This window comes from Myotis myotis, unplaced genomic scaffold, assembly GCF_014108235.1.
Source record: "Myotis myotis isolate mMyoMyo1 unplaced genomic scaffold, mMyoMyo1.p scaffold_m19_p_13, whole genome shotgun sequence".
Classification (NCBI taxonomy): Eukaryota; Metazoa; Chordata; class Mammalia; order Chiroptera; family Vespertilionidae; genus Myotis; species Myotis myotis.
The window spans coordinates 24,248,102-24,268,154 of NW_023416317.1; the positions used below are offsets into that span (position 1 = coordinate 24,248,102).

At 37.3% G+C, this 20,053-nt stretch overlaps 1 protein-coding gene across 4 annotated transcripts in view; it reads left to right on the top strand.

Moving 5' to 3' along the window:
- The window catches only part of PPARG (peroxisome proliferator activated receptor gamma), a 135,053-nt gene that overhangs the window by 101,639 nt on the left and 13,361 nt on the right, over positions 1-20,053 (top strand). For 3 of the 4 annotated variants that reach the window (XM_036332213.1, XM_036332212.1, XM_036332211.1), the window contains 2 exons: positions 5,742-5,941; positions 16,314-16,764. In XM_036332213.1, the coding sequence (XP_036188106.1) occupies positions 5,742-5,941; positions 16,314-16,764 (651 nt within the window). The remainder of the gene's footprint in view (positions 1-5,741; positions 5,942-16,313; positions 16,765-20,053) is intronic. The other variant, XM_036332215.1, reaches the window with a different exon arrangement.

The window sequence follows — 20,053 nt, forward strand, 5'->3', positions numbered from 1 at the left end:
TTCTCTACAAACAGTTTGAAAAATGTTACCCCCACATAAAAATGACTTAGGCTGCCTCTTGTTTTACTTTAGAGTAGCTAGAAAATTATAGTTATTAGATTGCCAAATTCTGCAAAACCTGAAAATGCACAAAGTGTTTGTTTTTGTTTTTGTTTTCCTCAAGAAAAAGAGGTGGGAAAACATAACTTACTTGGCAATAGCTATATGAAAAGCAATAATGTTGTGCAAGTCTTACTTACATGATAAGGCTTTTGCAAAATAAACGTGTTAAAAGTGGGGAAACTGATCATGAGACATAACCTTACTAATAATTGTCAATAACCTGATATCATTGCAAATTCACCCCTTAGATATTGAAAGACAAAAATGTTTTTAATAAAACTTAACTTATTTCATTCTTCAATCATTTTTAATTTATTTTGAAAATCTGTTTTAATTTATCTTTGTAATTAAGTGGCATTTGTCATTGATGTTTCTACAGTTAGGTAGGTATTTTTAAAATGTCATTAATTGTCATTAAGAAACATCCATTGTATCTAAGATTCAAAGAGCAGGATATCTAAATATTCCATGTGCTTGGAGTTTGTGTGTTCAGTTAATCAGTGCTAAATACACAATGCTGAATCTGTCATATGCTAGTAGTGAGCTCCGAAAGTGTTTTACATAAAGGTATGCTAATTTACTTTCACCAGAAATTAATGAGTCTCTACCAAACCTATTCTTCCTGAGGTGTGTATAGTAGTTCTGATATTGAAAATTTTTTTAAAAAGTAAGATAATGAATTCTCTGTAGGTGATTAATTATCCCAAAAATGACACTGAATGCCAGTATCCGGGAAGTTGCTCTATGTGACATATGCTAGGTCTGTAGAGCAGACAGAATGTGCCCTTTTTTTTCAGGGCCTCAAAGACTAAACAAATATTGCTTTAAAAAGAAGAGACCATAGCATGTTTCCTAGTCGTATGTCATTGATGTTTGTAGAATTTTATAGCTAAATTTAGAGCAAAAGGAAGAATTTTTAGAGATCTTCTTTTCCAAGTCCCTCATTCTATAGATAAGGCAATTGAAGACCAAAGGAGTTAAGTCACTTAGATTTTCACTTCCTGAAACTAGGAAGTAGACATCCTGACTACCTCAAGCCGTGCTAATTCCATTGCCTTCCAGAGAGGCCAAAAATTCTCACTCTGTGACTCATGGAACATTTTCCTTAACTTTTTTTTTAAATTATTTTTATTGATTCTTAGAGAGGGAGGGAGGGGAAGAGAGAGACATCTGTGTGAGAGCATAACACTCTCCAGGTCCTTTATACTATTGCTAAGGTAAGACTTCTTATTTTGCAGCCAAGTAGTAATCTATTGTGTAAATGTACCACAGCTTTTTTTTATCTACTCATCTACTAATGGGTACTTGGGCTGCTTCCAAACTCTGGCTATTGTAAATAACATTGCAATGAACATCGGGGTGCAAAAATTCATATTTAATTTAGATTGTAGCAAAGACGTTCTCTTTAATATCTCCTAATTCTAAAATGATTTTTAGAAGTTATTTTTGTCTATTTTGTTAGGTTATGGAAAAGCAGGACTAGCAAATGTAATAAGTGACTATCTTTGGCTGTTTGTTTATTTTAAATTAACTTTTTGGATTACCTATTGGGGAAATAGTGCTTTCCTAGGCATGTAAACTTTTATTTATATATACATGCAGAGAGAGTTTATTACTTGTGAAAATGTAACCAGAGCTTAGACATTCAATACTTATTCATTGAGTGAAGAGACAGTATTGTGTGCTCTGTTAAATAACTAAAGTTAAAGAGTAAAAGATTGTTGGTGATTCTATATAACCTCTATTTCCTTACATAACTGATATTTCTCCAAGTTTTACACTAAAAATTCTTCTACTTTTAATATGCCATAATTCTTACTGGGTGCTTTCTTTCATGATCACTTTCCCAAACTTCCCAACAGTACACATACTGTCTCATTTTATGTTTCCAAACTTGATATTTTGGAGTTTAACTATTCAAGCTTTTATTGAAGTTCAAGTCATCAAGCTTTTATTATATACCTACTATGTGTATTTCGTTGCACCCAGAAGAAAAGATAAGAAAACCTAGTGCTGCCCTAACCAGTTTGTCTCAGTGGATAGAGTGTCGGCCTGCGGACTGAAAGGTACCAGGTTCGATTCCGGTCAAAGGCATGTACCTTGGTTGCAGGCACCTCCCCAGTGGGAGGTGTGCAGGAGGCAGCTGATCTATGTTTCTCTCTCATCGATGTTTCTAACTCTCTCTCCTTCTCCCTTCCTTTCTGTGGAAAATCAATAAAATATATTTAAAAAAAAAAAAAAGAAAACCTAGTGCTTATATAGTTTATGATCTAGTAGAATATACATAAACCAATATAGTAGTATAGTAGTAGTTTGATACATATGCAAACAACAGGAGCCCATCATTTAGGAAGCTTTTTCTAAACTGTTCCACATCCCAAGGTTTTTTTTATTTTTGTTTTCGTTTTAATCCTCACTCAAGGTTATTTTCCCACTGATTTTTAGAGAGAGTGGAAGAGAGATGGAAAGACAGAGAGAAATATAGATGTGAGAGAAACACATCAATTTGGTTGCTTCCTGCACACCCCTGACCAGGGCACAGGCCTGGGAGGAGCCTGCAACTGAGGTACGTGCCTTTGACCAGAATCGAACCCAGGACCCTTCAGTCCACAGGCCAATGATCTATCCATTGAGCCAAACTGGCTAGGGCCCAAATCCCAAGTTTTTGATACACTTCTCATTGAGTGTAGGGACAGCATATTAAAATTTCCTATGGAAGATGCATAATTTTAGGAGTTAACAAGTAATTCTAATATGTTCTGCCTCCCACTATTAACCAAGATCTACTGATGAACAAGGAATAAATAATACAAGGAAGCAAATTATTGGACTGGTTCCACAGAGAAGGATTTTGAAGGAATCTGCTATCTCATATTTTTGTGGGGGTTTTATTCCATCTCATTTCAAAATATATTATACTAGAGGCCCAGTGCATGGATTTGTGCACCTGTGGGGTCCCTCGGCCTGGCCTGCAGGGATTAGGCTGAAACCGGCTCTCCAACATCCCCCGAGGGGTCCCAGATTGCGAGAAGGCACAGACCAGGCGGAGGGACCCCACTTGTGCATGATCTGGGCCAGGGAGGAACCATAGGAGGGCTCCAGGGCATGTCTGGCCCATCTCACCCAGTCCCCATCGGCCAGATCCCAGTAGCAAGCTAACCTACCGGTAAGGGCATCTACCCCCTCATGGTCAGTGAGCTTCCCAGCAACTGGTCAAATGGTCAAATGGTCTGAGGGACACTTAGCATATTAGTCTTATAGATAGATAGATAGATAGATAGATAGATAGATAGATAGATAGATAAGGACTTAACAAGTGCCAGACATTATATTAAGTGCTGTGGATAAAATAATGAGCAACATTCCTGCCTTTGTGGAGATTATATCGCAGGGGAGAAAAGAAAACATTATAGATAATTATTTTGATCAATGCTATGCAAGAGAATACAGTAAATGATGCGGTTATATTCTGAGGGATATTGGTTATGATATCCAAATGTCCTTATGATGGGAAAATGCAGGGAGTGCAGTCCTTATTATGAGAAAATGCAGAGTCCCAAGTGTGGCCCCAAACTAGCATTCGTCAAAATATTTTTCATATGATCCAGCAATTCCACTTCTAGGTATTTATCTAGGAAAAAAAAGAATTCAAAAAGTATTTGCACTCCCATGTTTGTTGCAGCATTATTTATAATAGCCAAGACTATGGAAACAACATAAGTGTCCATAGATGGATGAAAAAATAAAGAAAATACGATATGTACAAAATGGAACATTATTCAGCTATATAAAAGAAGGAAGTCTTGCTATTTGTGACAGTATGGATGGACCTTGAGGGCATTATGCTAAGAGAAATAAGTCAGACAGAGGAAGACAAATACCATATGATCTCACTTATATGTGGAACAAACACACACACACACACACACACACACACACACACACAAACAACACCCTAACTCATAGCTACAAAGAAGAGATAGGTAGTTACCAGAGGCAGGGGGTGGCAAGGCAGCGAAATGGGTGAAGGGGGCCAAAAGGTACAAACTTCCAGTTGTAAAATAAATAAGATCTGGGGATGGAATATACAGCATGGTGACTGTAGTTAATAATACTGTATTGTATACTAGAAAGCTGCTAAGACAGATTTTAAAGGGTTCTCATCACAAGAAAAAAAATGTGTGGAACTATGCATGGTGCTGGATATTAACTAGACTTATTGTGATCATTTCACAATATATAAAAACACTGAATCTTTATGCTGTACAACTGAAACTACTATATTGTTATATGTCAATTATAATCTCAATTTTTAAAAAGAATTTTAAAGCTTTAAATAAAACAGCATGTGTAAGCCCCTATAATGAGGTGTGATAACTGGTTTAAAAGTTAATTTATTAATAATGATATTTTGCAGATAGTATTGGTGAGGAGGAAGAAAAATATATTTGAGTTGAAAGAGAGATTTTTCCCCCAACCTAAGACTTATCAACCTCTTTTAACTGTTCCTCTTTGCCTTTCTTTCTTCAGTTTTTTTCTTTTTTCACTCTTCTCACCCCACAAGAAGCCAACTGTTAAGGAAATTGTCTTTTTGACAAGCATCATTAAATGGTAATTCTGGAGAGTCAGGGGGATAATTATGGCTTCTCTCCACTGAATATAAAAGTACTCTCTTGCCTAATAACAAGAAAGAAAGCACCATCCATTTTTATTTGTAACAAGGACAAAGCAGATAGTACAGACTCCATGTGAACAAAACCTGTGTCTGTACGACTTTGAATTCTGCACAATTCCTTCCTTTCATTTGTGAAACATGTTGACCTTTTAGCACCTTACTTATGTAAAGTGCTGGGGATATAGAGATGAAAAAGACATTGCCCCTGGCCTTCAGGATCTTGTTCCAGAGTGGGAACAATATGTAAAATAAATAATTAAAGTACAGTGTGGAATTGCTATCATTGAAGTATGTACTAAGAGCTGTTGGCGTACAGGGGAAGGAAAAATAAACTCTGCTTGAAGAAATCAGAGGAAACCTCACAAAGAAAGTGACATTTGAACTGAGTCTTGAAAGGATGAGTAAGAGCTGGCTCTCAATTATTTGTCAGCAAATATACTTTCCTTTCTTTGCTGAACCCTTAGATTCTTTCACCTTCCCGGCAAGGTCATGCATTACTTTTTATTTTATTTTTTATTTTATTTTTTTTGTAATATATTTTATTGATTTTTTACAGAGAGGAAGGGAGAGAGATAGAGAGTTAGAAACATCGATGAGAAAGAAACATCAATCAGCTGCCTCCTGCACATCTCCCACTGGGGATGTGCCTGCAACCCAGGTACATGCCCTTGACCAGAATCGAACCTGGGACCCTCCAGTCCGTAGGTCAACGCTCTATCCACTGAGCCAAACCGGTTTCGGCCATGCATTACTTTTTAAATGAACAATTTAATTTTTACTGATAACCTGTGCTATTGCTGTGAAATAAAATCATGAGCAAAGTTGTAGATAGAAACCAAGACTTGAGATTGCTGGAGGGGAGGAGGGGCTTTCACTCTGTGGGCACTACGGCTGTGGGAGGACAGTGTGCATGGAGAGCGGCAGTATTTCAATGATTCGTTCTGTCACTTCTCTTCCCCTATAGCCATCAGGTTTGGGCGGATGCCACAGGCCGAGAAGGAGAAGCTGTTGGCGGAGATCTCCAGTGATATCGACCAGCTGAACCCAGAGTCTGCTGACCTCCGGGCCCTGGCAAAACATTTGTATGACTCATACATAAAGTCCTTCCCGCTGACCAAAGCAAAGGCGAGGGCCATCTTGACAGGAAAGACAACAGATAAATCAGTTAGTTCTCTTCTACCCTCTTGATTTGGGGTGGCTGGGTTTATTGTTGTTGTTGTTGTTTCCTTTGAGGAAATGATTAACCATGTTACACACATACATGCAGTACTGTTCATCTGTTGGCTGTTACATATTGTAGGCTGAGTATTAAGCACAGGAAAGGAAATGTCTTCAGATAGGGTAAGTAAACATTATTTTGAAAAGGGGAAAAGTCCTTCAAATTCTCCTACTAAATTCTTTGAGAAAGTATAAAAATATGCGAGTCAGCTTAACTTTAATGTATGAACTCAAGCCCCAATTCACCCCACCACCCTCTTTCAGGATCCAACTACATTCACACAGGCCTGCTTTCCGGACCTAGCTTTTGAAAAGGTATTCAGTCTCATTATTTTACCTTTTAGGAGGCCCATTAGAGTTACCTCTTATGAAGTTCCACATTGGGCAGAAAAAGACATTCCAGATATTATATTACCTTTCTTTCCTTGTAGCACTCTATTAATAATTCCTGGATAACTGGAAGCTTTTTGCTTTTATTATGTGTATGAATTGTATCTCCTGTGAGGCTCTGAGCTGCCTGGGCTATGCCAGTGGAGAATCTAGTGAATTCTCAAACATCTGCAAGCTCATTGATTACCACTGTTTAGAAAACCCAGAATGGATTAGAATTGTTATTGAGTCAATTTTTCCAAAAAGCAGAACTCTTCCCTGATAGGAAGCTGAGAAAGCACAACATGGAATCATATTAAAACAAAATATAACTATAACTGGCCCTAGCCGCTTTGGCTCAGCAGATAGAGAGTCGGCCTGTGGACTGATGGGTCCCGGGTTCAATTCCTGTCAAGGGCACATACCTCGGTTGCAGGCTTGATCCCCCAGCTCTGGTCAGGGCACATGCAGGAGGCAACCAATTGATGTGTCTCTCTCACATCAATGTTTCTGTCTGTCTCTCCCCCTCCCTTCCACTTTCTCTAAAAACCAATAGTAAAATACCCTTGGGTGAGGACTAACCAAAAAAAAAAATGTGTGTGTGTGTATATATATATATGTGTGTGTGTGTGTGTGTGTGTGTGTGTGTGTGTGTGTGTGTGTATATATATATATATATATATATATATATATATATATATATCACTATACCTGAATTCTAGTCCCAATTCTGCCATCAGCATACAGATCTGTACCTCAGTTTACACAGGCAGGTCTAACTTTGATTGTAATGTCTTCAGCATGTTCTTAAAGTAGTAAGCCACAGAACACATTTAGAAGATACCATCCCAGCCCTTGATAGCCCTTGATAGCCCTTTTATGCTATTGTTTATTTTCAAATAAACATCTCCAAGAGAGGTATGCAATTATTTGACATATATGGGTAACTTTTTCCCTACACAGTTATATTTTTGGGAAAATTTGATTACCCTTTAATGTATTTTTGTAATGACCTCAAGGTGTTTTTCTTTTCCTTTTAACTAAACCATAAGAGAGAATTAGCTAATAGAAAAAGAAAACTCCTATGGGATATTGCTATATAAAGAGCCAAATCTGAGAGGATCAATGAGCTTTCTGACTGCAAGAACGGTCATTGATACCTTAGCAGTATTATGTCTGTTTCCAGCCCTTTATAGTTTAAAAAAGTCTTTTTTTAAGATTCTTTATTGATTGTGTGTGTGTATGTGTGTGTGTGTGTGTGTGTGTGTGTGTGTGTGTGTGTGAGAGAGAGAGAGAGAGAGAGAGAGAGAGAGAGAGAGAGAGAGAGAGAGAGAAACATCGATGTGAGAATGATACATCAATCCACTGCCTCCTGCGGGGGATCAAGCCTGCAACATGAGCATGTACCTGGATCAGAAATTGAACCAGCAACCTTCCTGTGCATGGGAAGATGCCCAACCAACTGAGCTATACCCGTCAGGGCTCAAAAAAACTTACACATTCATATGTTCAAGACACATGACCATCTTATGGCTCCTATTATTACCCTCTTTTAAAAATGGGGAAATTGATGGTTAAACATTTTGCCCTGAGATTACACAGCATGTGGAAGAACCAGTACTATAATGCAGGCCTTCTGACTATTACTTCAGTACATTCTGAGCATGACATCCCCTCATGGAAGCTGGTCTTTCCTATTGGCTAGCAATGAGCGGCTGACACTAGGAAAGTTTTACCTTGAGAAAACATTCTGAGCTATGACTTGTTTTTATCAATTTTTAGAACAACAAGAATTTTCCACTCTGTTCTGTTATCCTAGTATATTCACAGTCAGGAAATTTTCCTTGTGCTGTATTGTTCTTCTGAATTATAGTGATTAGGACTGTCTTCTGCAGACTTTACAGACTATAAGTCATAGTAAAGCTAAGTTTATGTATTCATTAAATGAAAAAATTGGGGCCTAACAAGTCAAAAGCAAATGAAGACCTCTACAAAGCTGATTTGTCTATGGAAAATAAATTGTTCATTTAAAGAGAGAGAAATAAAAGGAAAGTTAGATTGATGTGGCTAAATAGAGGGTTAACAATTTAAGGCAGATTACAACAGTTTGATGAGAGCATAGGATAGTGACATGGAGGCTGGGAGCCCCAGAACTGGGAGAGGAGTGATAACAGGGAAAGAGCCCTGAAACATTTACTCCATTTTGCCTCAATCCATTTAGTTTCCAGGAACTGCTTTCTCACCTTTTCTTTATCTCTCTGTCCAGGCTTGCAATCCATGCGAGAAAGCCTGGACGTACCGGAAGCCAGGAGGAAGGCAGTTTAAGAAAGTTTCCCCCAGTAGTCAAGAATTCAGTTACTCTAACAGTGGCCAACATACTCTTCTCTGTGTTACTGAGGGGCACAGAGCCCAGTCCACTGTAACTCACTTTAAAACCTCGTGCCAATTGACTCTTTGGCTCCAAATCTTTGAGTTAAAAAATAAGATAACTTCCAGCTCTTTATGAGATAAGTAGGTATTAAGCTATTTTAAGGGAAAGAGCTTCAAAATGCTTGATTATAGGCTTTTCAAGTTCAGAGGTCAAATGTTTGTCATTTTTCCCCCTATAGTAACTGTGACTGTGCTTTGCCCATAACATTTATTCAGGATGTATTTGCTTAATTGAATTAAAAACTATTGCCTATGCCCTTTGTAATTCTGGACTTTCAACAGAGGGCCTCTAACTAGCCTAATATTTGCTCACCAAACTGGACATCATTAAATGATCTGGATAGAGGCAGAATTGCCTCTTAGGGTCTGGAGAGACTGGGCCAAATTAAAATAATCCATTCCCTGATTACACAAAACTGAAATAGAATTGTTTGGCTCTCTCTTTTCTCCTTATCTTGCAAAATCAAATTAAACACTGGTGGAAAGAAATAGTTCAGAGAGGAATATGGGAGAGGGAAAAAAATCCAAAATGTGATTTCCAATGTGACTAGAGATTTGTTTTTTATCTTACATGGTCATGTTATTCATTTGATAGCATCTTTCTCAGGGGTGTTATGTTATCTCTTGGCCAAGACTTATGAAAGTTAAGATTTGAATTGATTGGAAACGTTTTGCAGAAGTATGGACTCTTGAGAGAGTGGAGGTTGTGAAAAAGTGTCTATGGCGGGTGCAGTTTGGGTCTCATTATACACCCTGCTTGAACTGATGTCACTAGTGTTGGTTAGGCCAAGTCTGGGATGGGCTGCTCAGTATAGTGGATGACTAGTTACCAAGAACCTTTGGAAAAGGAAATGGCTTTATTGAAGAGGCCATTCTTTAAATTTATCTTACTGCTCAATTTAACCTTTGCTTACGCTGTCATTTATGGAAGGCCTGCTAATCTTTCCTCTCAGGCCCAGCACCAGCATTTGCCTGCAGGCTTCTCCCTTGCCAACTTAACTTCCTTCTGCTATATCTTATTCCCTGCTGCTATTTGCACCTTTCAAAACAGATAAATGGACAGATAAATTCAATGTTCTTGCTCCCCTCTTATCTTTTTAACTTTGACACCATATCTTTGGGATATTTTGTACCTTTCATTTCATGCCTAAAAAAATAATGCCTGGGAATTTTAGGCTCAGTACTAGGAAGAGATGGAATATGGAATCACTAAACATGGATCACAGGAGAATTTTAGGAGCAATGAGCCTTTGAGCCCCCCTCAGAGAGGAATGGCACTGACTCTCCCACAGGCTGTTTTCTCTTCAGTGGCTTGTTCCAGCCCAGGCCCTTCTTTAAGAGAGCCTCCTGAACCCTGTAACTATGAATATGCTAGAACTGGGGTGCTTTGTTTCCTGAAGGCACTTTGAGAACTGAATGGACTTTGGAAGTTCCCAGTGTTTGACCATTACCCTGATGTGATGATCACACTGGGTGCATCATTGTCACATGATCTCATGTTTGTTGATGCAAATAAACAGAGAGTGGTTTTCAAGAACTATTTTCAATGCCATGGTTTGTCATAAAACAATAAATATAAAAACCTTTGGTGTGCCTGCCAACTTTTCACTCCATATCTGAGGATGGTGAGGCCCTGGCTTCACTCTATCTGCAAGGAAGGATAAAACTTGTTATTTGTACTGTATTGGACTTTGCATCCCAAGTCATCACATTGCTTATGATAGCTACATGTGAAGTCATTGTTTTTGTAATTACAAGAGCAAAACAGTACCATTGTGAAAAGGGTTTATCTAAATAGTATATGTAATATGAAACTACTAATGAATAAAACCAATATAGAAATGTAAACTTTTGTGAAAATAGTCTGTACCCTTTAAATTTTCTCATTCTAAAATTTACAATGTCCATCACATCTAATAACTCAAACTATTGGAAAGATATCTATACTTTTAAATCCTACACTTACAGCTGAACAAAGTGTGGTCTCTTTCCCCTTTATCTGTGGAAAAGCTTGAGTGAGCCAGAACTTGGTCTCCTGAGGAGGAAGATAACAGACAAATCCTCAGAGAAAAGAGACCATGGAAGCCCAGTATAAATAAAGAGCAGAATAGTCATGCTGTTTCCTTTCAATGGCTACTAAAGAACTGTGCTCCTGGGATCATTAATTCATATATTATTATTAATAAAATACATTCCTTTATTGCCAGGACTGTCAGAAACAGCTAAAAATATGACACAGCCGAACCAACAGTATTCTTTCAGACAATAAATTGAAAAGATAATATTCTATGTAGTTAAGAAGAAAAGTACTTGGATATTTTTCCTTTTGCATGATTAGATTCAGTTGGCCAATACCCCTGTTTGCCAGCTGAGGAACATTTTAGCTGGCAATCGATGGTTTTTAAAGAGCTGTGATTATCTGCTAGTTCATTAGAGTGTAGATAATTCTTCCTATTATATTTTCATTTGTCTTAAATCTCTAAAGCATGCAGGAAAATGGAATTACATTTTAAAACTTTAAAACTTCACTTCAATCACATACAGCACTTAACTAGCACCTCTAGGATATAACAGTTCAAAGGCACTGCCTCCAAGATCCTAGCATATAAGAGCTTCAGTTTCAAAGTCACAGTTCTGCCCTGGCCAGTGTGGCTCAGTTGGTTGAGCATCTCCTGTGTATCAAAAGGTCCCAGTTTGATTCCTGGTCAGGGCACATGCCCAGGTTGCAGGTTTGATCCCCAAGAAGCAGCCAACTGATGTTTCTCTCTCTCCCTCTCCTTTCCACTCTGTCCAAAAAATCAATAAAAACATTTAAAATATAAAAAAATAAGTCACAGTTCTTCTCAGGATAGTCATTTTATTTCAAAAAGAAAAAAGTAAGAAGTTATGTAGAAAGCTATAGAAAGAGAAAAGAACTAAACATGAATTAGGAGATCTAGTTCTCATTCAGGTTTGCTGTAAATAGCTATTTGTGGAACACCTCTTGGCTTTAGTTTATTCATAGCTAATGAGAGCATGATGATGTAGGTTATTTCTGAATACCCCTTTAGTTCTGTAAATCCCATGGTTCTTGACAAGAGGAAAATAGGAACAGCATGGGCAGAAACCAGGAAGAAGTTGAGAAAACCCAACCAAAGCATTTTGGGTTAACATTCACCCACTGTAGCTAATCGAGAAGAACCATATGGAATGAAAGTCAGTAAGAAGTATAAAGAGAAAGAAGGAAATAAAATCAAGAAGATGGACCCTAAGAATTCAATTTTCTTTCTTGAGCCTTTGCTCTAATTTGTCAAAAAAAAAAACAAAACTAAGAATATTGCCCTAACCGGTTTGGCTCAGTGGTTAGAGCGTCAGCCTGCAGACTGAAAGGTCCCAGGTTCGATTCTGGTCAAGGGCAGGTACCTTGGTTGCAGGCACATCCCCAGTAGGAGGTGTGCAGGAGGCAGCTGATTGAGGCTTCTCTCTCATCGATGTTTCTAACTCTCTATCCCTCTCCCTTCCTCTCTGTAAAAAAATCAATAAAATATATTTTTTTAAAAAAAACCTAAGAATATCAGGAGAACCCCACCAGAGGAGGCACACATTTTTCCAGGCCATTTTTAACTCTTACGTGGTTACCAAAGTGATTATTTGTGAGAGGGTAGGGTTGTCTACTACACTAATTTCAATCTCCCAAAAGGGAGAAATCACTGGAATACTCTCTGCTTTATTAGTTGACGTTTTTGTTTACCTCCTTTAGCTTGCTATTTTATTATTCAAGGAGCTGGAAATTTAGACCATTCAAGGAGCTGGAAATTTAGACCATTACTGCCATAAATGTATAATCCCTTTCATAATTCATATATTAAAAGGCAAATGTTATTGGACAACTAAGGAACACTATTGTCCTATTCCTCAATTATTAGCCAACTTTCTCCAGGACCTATGTGTTTCACATAGTAGGCATGCAATAGATCTATAACTAAATTTAATGATCTATATAAAAGAGTACGCTTAATCCCATCCTGGCTTTGATATGTGCAGCCATTTTTGAAAATCAAATTTACAAAAATAAAGTAGATTTTATGTCTCATTTCAAAGAAAACTTTTCTGTAATTTCTCCTTGCAGAAACCATATTTCTCTGGAAAAGCATGTGTTCAAGTACAGTTTTCTTCATTTCATTCTCACCTTTTTCTGGTCTGTCCAGTATAGAAGGAGTACAAGTGTCATAGTGGCCAGAGGTAGATTCACCAGGAAGCTAATGAAGCTTGCACAGAGCCCCTTTGAATGCACTGGGAAGACCAATTTTATTCTTATAATTTGTATTATTGAACTAGGAATTGTTGTAAATGTACCCAACAACTGTGTACATTTTAGGCCTCACAAACCTGATCTATCCCTGATAATATCCTAGATGTTCTTTCCTGTTAAGGAGAGATGCTTATGTAGCCACTTGATAGAATGGCTGATAAGTAGTACATTGTTAGCCCTAAACTAGAAGTGTAAAATCATTAAGACCAAATTCAAAGATGATATGGTTCCTCTTATAATGGCAAGTTCCTCAGATGATGCTGTACAAGCTAATAGTACATATAAGGCTTCCCTTTACAAAATATACAAAAACATGTAATATTTTACCAGAGGTGTAATATTAAATTAATGATTCAAGAGAAATTCCACAGACCTAATTTCACCTGCAGTTTTAAGAGGTTAGCTTAAAGGATAAGGAGGTCCCTTTGTGAAATGTGCAAGTTAATTGTTTGCAACCTAAGAATTGATTTGGTGGCAAAGAAAGGCAGATCGTGTCTAATGATCACTTACAGTTTGACAGATCTATTATGAAGGCTGAAAGAATCTAAGATGCAGACTTTAAAAATACAATGAAAACAGCATAATCAGATATGACTGGGGAAAAACAAAAAAAATCCACCTGGTATTCATTTGCATGTCAATACCTAGAATTTTCTGCCAGTTCATCACTTTTTTCAAAATGCTGAAGGGATTTAAAAAAAAAAAAAAAAAAAAAAAAAGGAATGGTTTGGCATAATGGTGGGGGCTGCTGATTCCTTTCTCTGTCCTTGAGTGTTTACTGCCAGGAAATCCTGACCAACATCGATTGCCAAGGGGTTAAAGTCACATTGTTGTTAAATTGGGAGAGAAAATTAGCAGGATTTTGTGCCCTATGCTCAACTATCACAGAGTTTCAAAAACAGGAACCTGGGGCTTTATATGAGGGGACAGGGGAAGTGAAGGGGAAGAGTCACAGGGTGATTTATCAGGGCATAGTTCCAGATAAATTGCTTACATGGAGGTAGAAGAATTTTAGGCATATATTCTGTGCCAAGAAGCCAAACTGTTGAGCAGAAGCTCATCCAAAAGTGGAAATGGGTAGTTCTGGGTACAGTCCTTCCATATGTGAAGAGGTGATGATTTTATAGTCATGTAATTTGTACTCATGCATGTGCGGGTAGACTTTTCAGGTATCCGTACCATGAGATTCTCATGGCAAAAGAACGCTAGTATTTCATCAACATAAACTTTAATAAGCTGCAAAACTCCTGGAGGACAGAAACCACATTTTCTCTAGGTTCTATAAAAGCAAGTTTTTCTCATGATTAGAATCTGACATTCTGGGGAAACTCTGCACATTTTAACTGATGTGACTTACTATCCTCTCCACCCTTTTTTTCTCTCCCATTAACAATACCAATCTTGAAGTGGGGAGTGGGAGCACAAAATACCCCAAAACATAGTAAGCTCTGTTGGCTCCTGATTTACTTGAAGAATTAGTTAGAGCCATCAGGCAAACTTACTCTTGGGTCCTCAGATCTGTCCTCCTTTTCAGTTGCTAAACAATACAAGTGCATTTTTTTGTTTAAAAAAATAAAAAAAGAATTTCTGGAATAACTCCAGTGAATGGTGCTGAAAGAAAATGCAAGTTTGGAAATTTACTCAGCATCTAAGAGCCCTTAGTGTTAGTGTTATTTTCTTCAGTGTAGAACAGACTTAATAGTTGGGTGAAAATCATAGACTGGTGCAGATTAATAGTTAGAATCTTCAAACCAGCGGGTCTTGAAGCTGGCTACAGCTGTCACTCATTGCACCACTTCCTCTTGCCAGTCAGGAGAGAATTCTCAGCATCTCTGCTAAAAACTTTATTTTTAGCACGCCAGTGTACAGGCATGTATGCATGCACAATTCACACATATCCACTCACCGCGCGCACACGCACACACACACACACACACACACTGCTTCTGAGAAATGCAACTAGAATATCCTCAAGAGAAGAGATGGCAACCTCCAATTTAATGCACTCCCCTCAACTGAGAAATTTGAGGCCTAAGAAAGATAAATTACTTTCCTTTAGTCACATAGTTAAGCACAGAACAAAAGTTAGAACCCAAGTATCCTCAACTCTTATTCCAGTGCTTCCTTGTATACACTAATTTGAAGAGGCTTGGGGGTTTAAGCCATTGCACAGTTCAGTATATGTATATAAAGTGCTGCCCCTTCTCAACCAGAGTAGCCTTGAGAGTTTTCATAATGACCACAAACCTTTGGTTAATTCTATACAAGAAAATGAAAGAGATCATTTCATGACTAACCCACCCTGCTTTTTAAAGCAGCCTATTGCAAACCTGTTTTATTGATTATTTGATACAGATGTTTCGAAAAATAAGTTCAGAACTCTTTTTATTTTGCCACTTTTTGCAACACTTACCCACAGGCCTTATACATCTGCTCTTACTGAAACAGATTGCTTCCAGAGCATTAAGAAAAGAAACAGACATTTTCTTGGCTCCATATTTCTAATCTGCTTCAGATTGATGGGGGGGGGGGGGGGGGGCGGGGTTAAGGATATTTTACATGCATACTGAGATCTCAGTAGATTTCATCTAAAACTGCAATATTTATGTTCAAGGTTGCTGAAATGATTTTTTAAAAAATATTTGTATTGATTTCAGAAAGGAAGGGAGAGGGAGAGAAAGACAGAAACATCAATGATGAGAGAGAATCGTTGTTTGGCTGCCTCCTGCTCCCTACCCCTACCCCCACCTGCCACCCACTGGGATCAAGCCTGCAACCCAGACATATGCCCTGATCGGGAATCGAACTGACCTCCTGGCTTGTAGGTCAACACTCAACCACTGAGCCACACCGGCTGGGCTGCTGAAAGGATTGAAAAAAGGATAAAATACATATTTCATTGAAAGCCAAGATAAACAACGGATTTTATCATTTTTAAAATCAATAACAAACACTCCTCAAACAACAAAAATTAGAACTATTAGCTAGTCATGTAAAGGTTTGTAGGATAAGTTGAAGGAACAGAAGAACAAAATTGATTAAATAGCTTTGGTCCTAGAAGACAATTAGGAGGAATAATCAGGAGATAACAGTACTTTGTCATTATTAAGTGTTGTTGACTTTAAAGATTTCAGTTTTTGAATCAAATGTATATAAAGAAACTGGGATGCTGTTCACTGTGAATTAGAAGTCTCCAACTAAACCACTTTTTCTCTTTTTTATTTGCAGCCATTTGTTATCTATGACATGAATTCCTTGATGATGGGAGAAGATAAAATTAAGTTCAAACACATCACCCCCTTGCAGGAGCAGAGCAAAGAGGTGGCCATCCGCATATTTCAGGGCTGTCAGTTCCGCTCAGTTGAAGCTGTGCAAGAGATCACAGAATATGCCAAAAGTATTCCTGGTTTTATAAACCTTGACTTGAATGACCAAGTAACTCTCCTAAAATACGGCGTCCATGAGATCATTTACACAATGCTGGCTTCCTTGATGAATAAAGATGGGGTTCTCATATCGGAGGGCCAAGGATTCATGACAAGGGAGTTTCTAAAGAGCTTGAGAAAGCCCTTTGGTGACTTTATGGAGCCCAAGTTTGAGTTTGCTGTGAAGTTCAATGCACTGGAATTAGATGACAGCGATTTGGCAATATTTATAGCCGTCATTATTCTCAGTGGAGGTAAGATTCATCTTTGATCTTCCATAAAAGTGGGTGGAATGGTGGTGGAATGGCTGAATTTTTTTTTTTTTTTTTTTTACTTTTACTTTCCTAGTGCTAGTGAATGTTCCTTTTCTCTCTGTACTCACTGCACTTTTCATACAGAAAATGCCAATGGCATAATGCCATGAAAGTGTCACCACGCATGTAAAATACCAGGAAAGGATATCATAGATTTGCTGTTTGAAGGCTTAGGCTAACCCAGGCTCTTTTCTTTTAATCCTCATACAATTTTTTCCTAATCAAATTCAAGCATGGAAGACAAATGCCCTCTTCTCCTTTTCCTTTCTCCTTATTTTCTTTTTTTCCTTGTCTTTTTCCTCTCCTTTCCAGAAGGCCAATCTAATATTTATGTCATTTAAGTAATGACATGTATAACTGTGCTTGAGATGATGCTCACTTGGCATAGAGAAAGTGCCATTAAGTGTTTTTGGTCAAATTATGCTCCTGCCCCACCATCAGTAAGATATTTCTTTGAATTGCTTTTCCAATATCAGGAATCAAGCATATATACTATCTACTGACCTCTGCCTACTCTCTCATGTAGATTCCTTTGATTGCTTCCCTTAAAATACCTTTGTGAGGGGGTTGGCTGTGGTTAAGAATGCAATCTGAACCAAAGAACACAGAGCAGAGAAATGAATTGAGTTATTTAGCAATTCATTGTATTTTTGGCCTTGCAAGTACATGATCTAACTGACCAACTCCAAAAGCCAAGTTTTATACTAAATGCTACTTTTATTGGCCTCTCACATGTTTCCAACTTGAATAGAAGAAAGTTTTACTGTCATCTCACTCTATAAAAGTTGTTTTTAATGACGAGTTTTCATTACTGAAATGGAGTTCAGATGAGCTTTTTATGTGTCCTTACAGAATATCCTCTGAAAACTGGGGTGACATGGTTGAAGGGTGATATAGGTATAGATTTAGATATAGATATAGATATAGATATAGATATAGATATAGATATAGATATAGATATAAATCTGGATAAGCTGTGTGTAACTGTACAGGATATTATAAAGAGCATGATCTATTCTATTGTCCTTTGTTGTCCAGTTACTTGAGAGTTGAATGCTTCTGAAATCAGGTGTGTAGTGTATTAGTAATAATAATAATAGCAAACGTTTAAGTACTTACTGTGTTCTGAGCACTGCATTCACATTCATTTCGTTCTCACAACCCAATGACGTAAGTTCCATTTTGCAAACAAGGAAACCAAAACACTAAAATGTTCAATCTTTCATCCAAAGTTACCCAGCTAGTAAAAGATGGAGCCAGGATTATAAACACGGGCAGTCTGGCTCCAGAATCTATACTGATACTGCCCTGTGTATGACTAGGGTACATATGATAACAATATGGCATAGGTTAATTCTGGAGCCTTAAGTCCAGTGTCAAGTTGTAACTTCTTTAAAAATGATTTTTTGGTGTTATGTTTAATGTAACAAAAATATGCTATCCAACATGTTTTAGTATCTTGACTACTTCTTAAACAAATTAACCCTTGATCCTCCTGAAACTGATTAGTTCAGCAAACAAAAATGATATTCCAGATTACTTGAGGTTCACTAAGAGAAAAAGATTAAATTTTGGAAAAAACAGATTAGAAAACAAGTTAATATTGTTTAAATAGCTAATACTTTAAAGCACATTTTACTTTTAATGAAAAAGAGAAATAAAATGATTAATATTTGATATATTTCTAAGATTTTTCCTAGCACATTATATAAACCATGTTCGTATTTCTTTCTCTGCTTATCATTTCCCCATGTCATTACATATTCTTTGTTAATATTTTTATTAACTTTTAAAAATAAAAGAAATACTTGGTCATTATATAATCCAAAGAGTACAGAAAAGTGGAAGTGAAAAGTAATTGTCTCTTTTCTCAGAATAAAGCTAGATTAACAAAGTCCTATTTCTCCTACCAAAAAGTTTCTATGCATGTGCTAGCATATGTATATGCTACCACTTTTAATAGCTATAAAATATTTCATTTTATAAAAGACTATTGCATACTAAATTATCTATATATGTTTAGGTTACTTATAATTTATTATAAAAACATATAGAAAAGAATACAGAAAAAAATTTTAAATATATATTGTTCCAAATTTTGCTGTAGTGAATATTCTTGTGTATAAATTTCTGTTCAATTTTCAGGTTATTTTCTGATTCCAAATGGCCAAAATGGAATTGCTGGGTAGATGGCTATGAACATTTTTAAGTCTTTGTCACATCATTGCCAAGTTGTTTTCCATAAAGTTGGTAGTAGTTTATATTCCCACCACAGATGCTAGCGGAGGCATTTAGAAAAAACCACTCAAAGATACTTAGTTTCTAACCAGGAAATATCTAGATAAGAAATAATCATGATAATTATGGGCTTTTTTGAACCGGAGTGATGTTGTTATATGGGTACATGAGACAACAGTGTGGTTTCATCTAGAAAAATGCCATTACTGCCCATATGTCAAAGCTAGATTATTTTAAAAATCAGTGATTTGTTAAGCCCTTAAATGTTTCATTAATTAGCCAAAAAAAAAAAATTTATATATAGTTCTGTGAATAGCTTGGTTCAATGTAATAACATTTCAGGCAGGCCGAAGCCAGGGATCAAACCTGCAACCCAGGTATGTGCTCTTCATTAACCAGGAATGTAACCTGCCAATGCTCTAACCACTTTGCACACTGGACAGGGCTCTCAATTAGTTTTAATTTTCTTTCTATTGGATTTTCCAGAAGAGGAAAACATTCATGTAAGCAAGAGGTTTTGATTCAGTAAACATAGTTCTGATCCTACCTGATCTTAAAGAGCGATTATTTTCTCCTCTGCAGTTCATTCTGATTCTATAAATAGCTTTAGTGATTTCAGGAAAAGAAGTGCTTTTGACAGGCATCCATTGACCTCATTCTGAGCTAGGTTTAGAATCACAGAAGAGCTTCATTCTAGTGAAGGCACTATGACCCTAGACCAGTGGTTCTCAACCTTCTGGCCCTTTAAATACAGTTCCTCATGTTGTGACCCAACCATAAAATTATTTTCGTTGCTACTTCATAACTGTAATGTTGCTACTGTTATGAATCGTAATGTAAATATCTGATATGCAGGATGGTCTTAGGCGACCCCTGTGAAAGGGTCGTTCGACCGCCAAAGGGGTCGTGACTCACAGGTTGAGAACCGCTGCCCTAGACTGAAGGAAGAATGGGGAGATGGGCATGATGTAAGAGTGGGGTGGTAAGGACT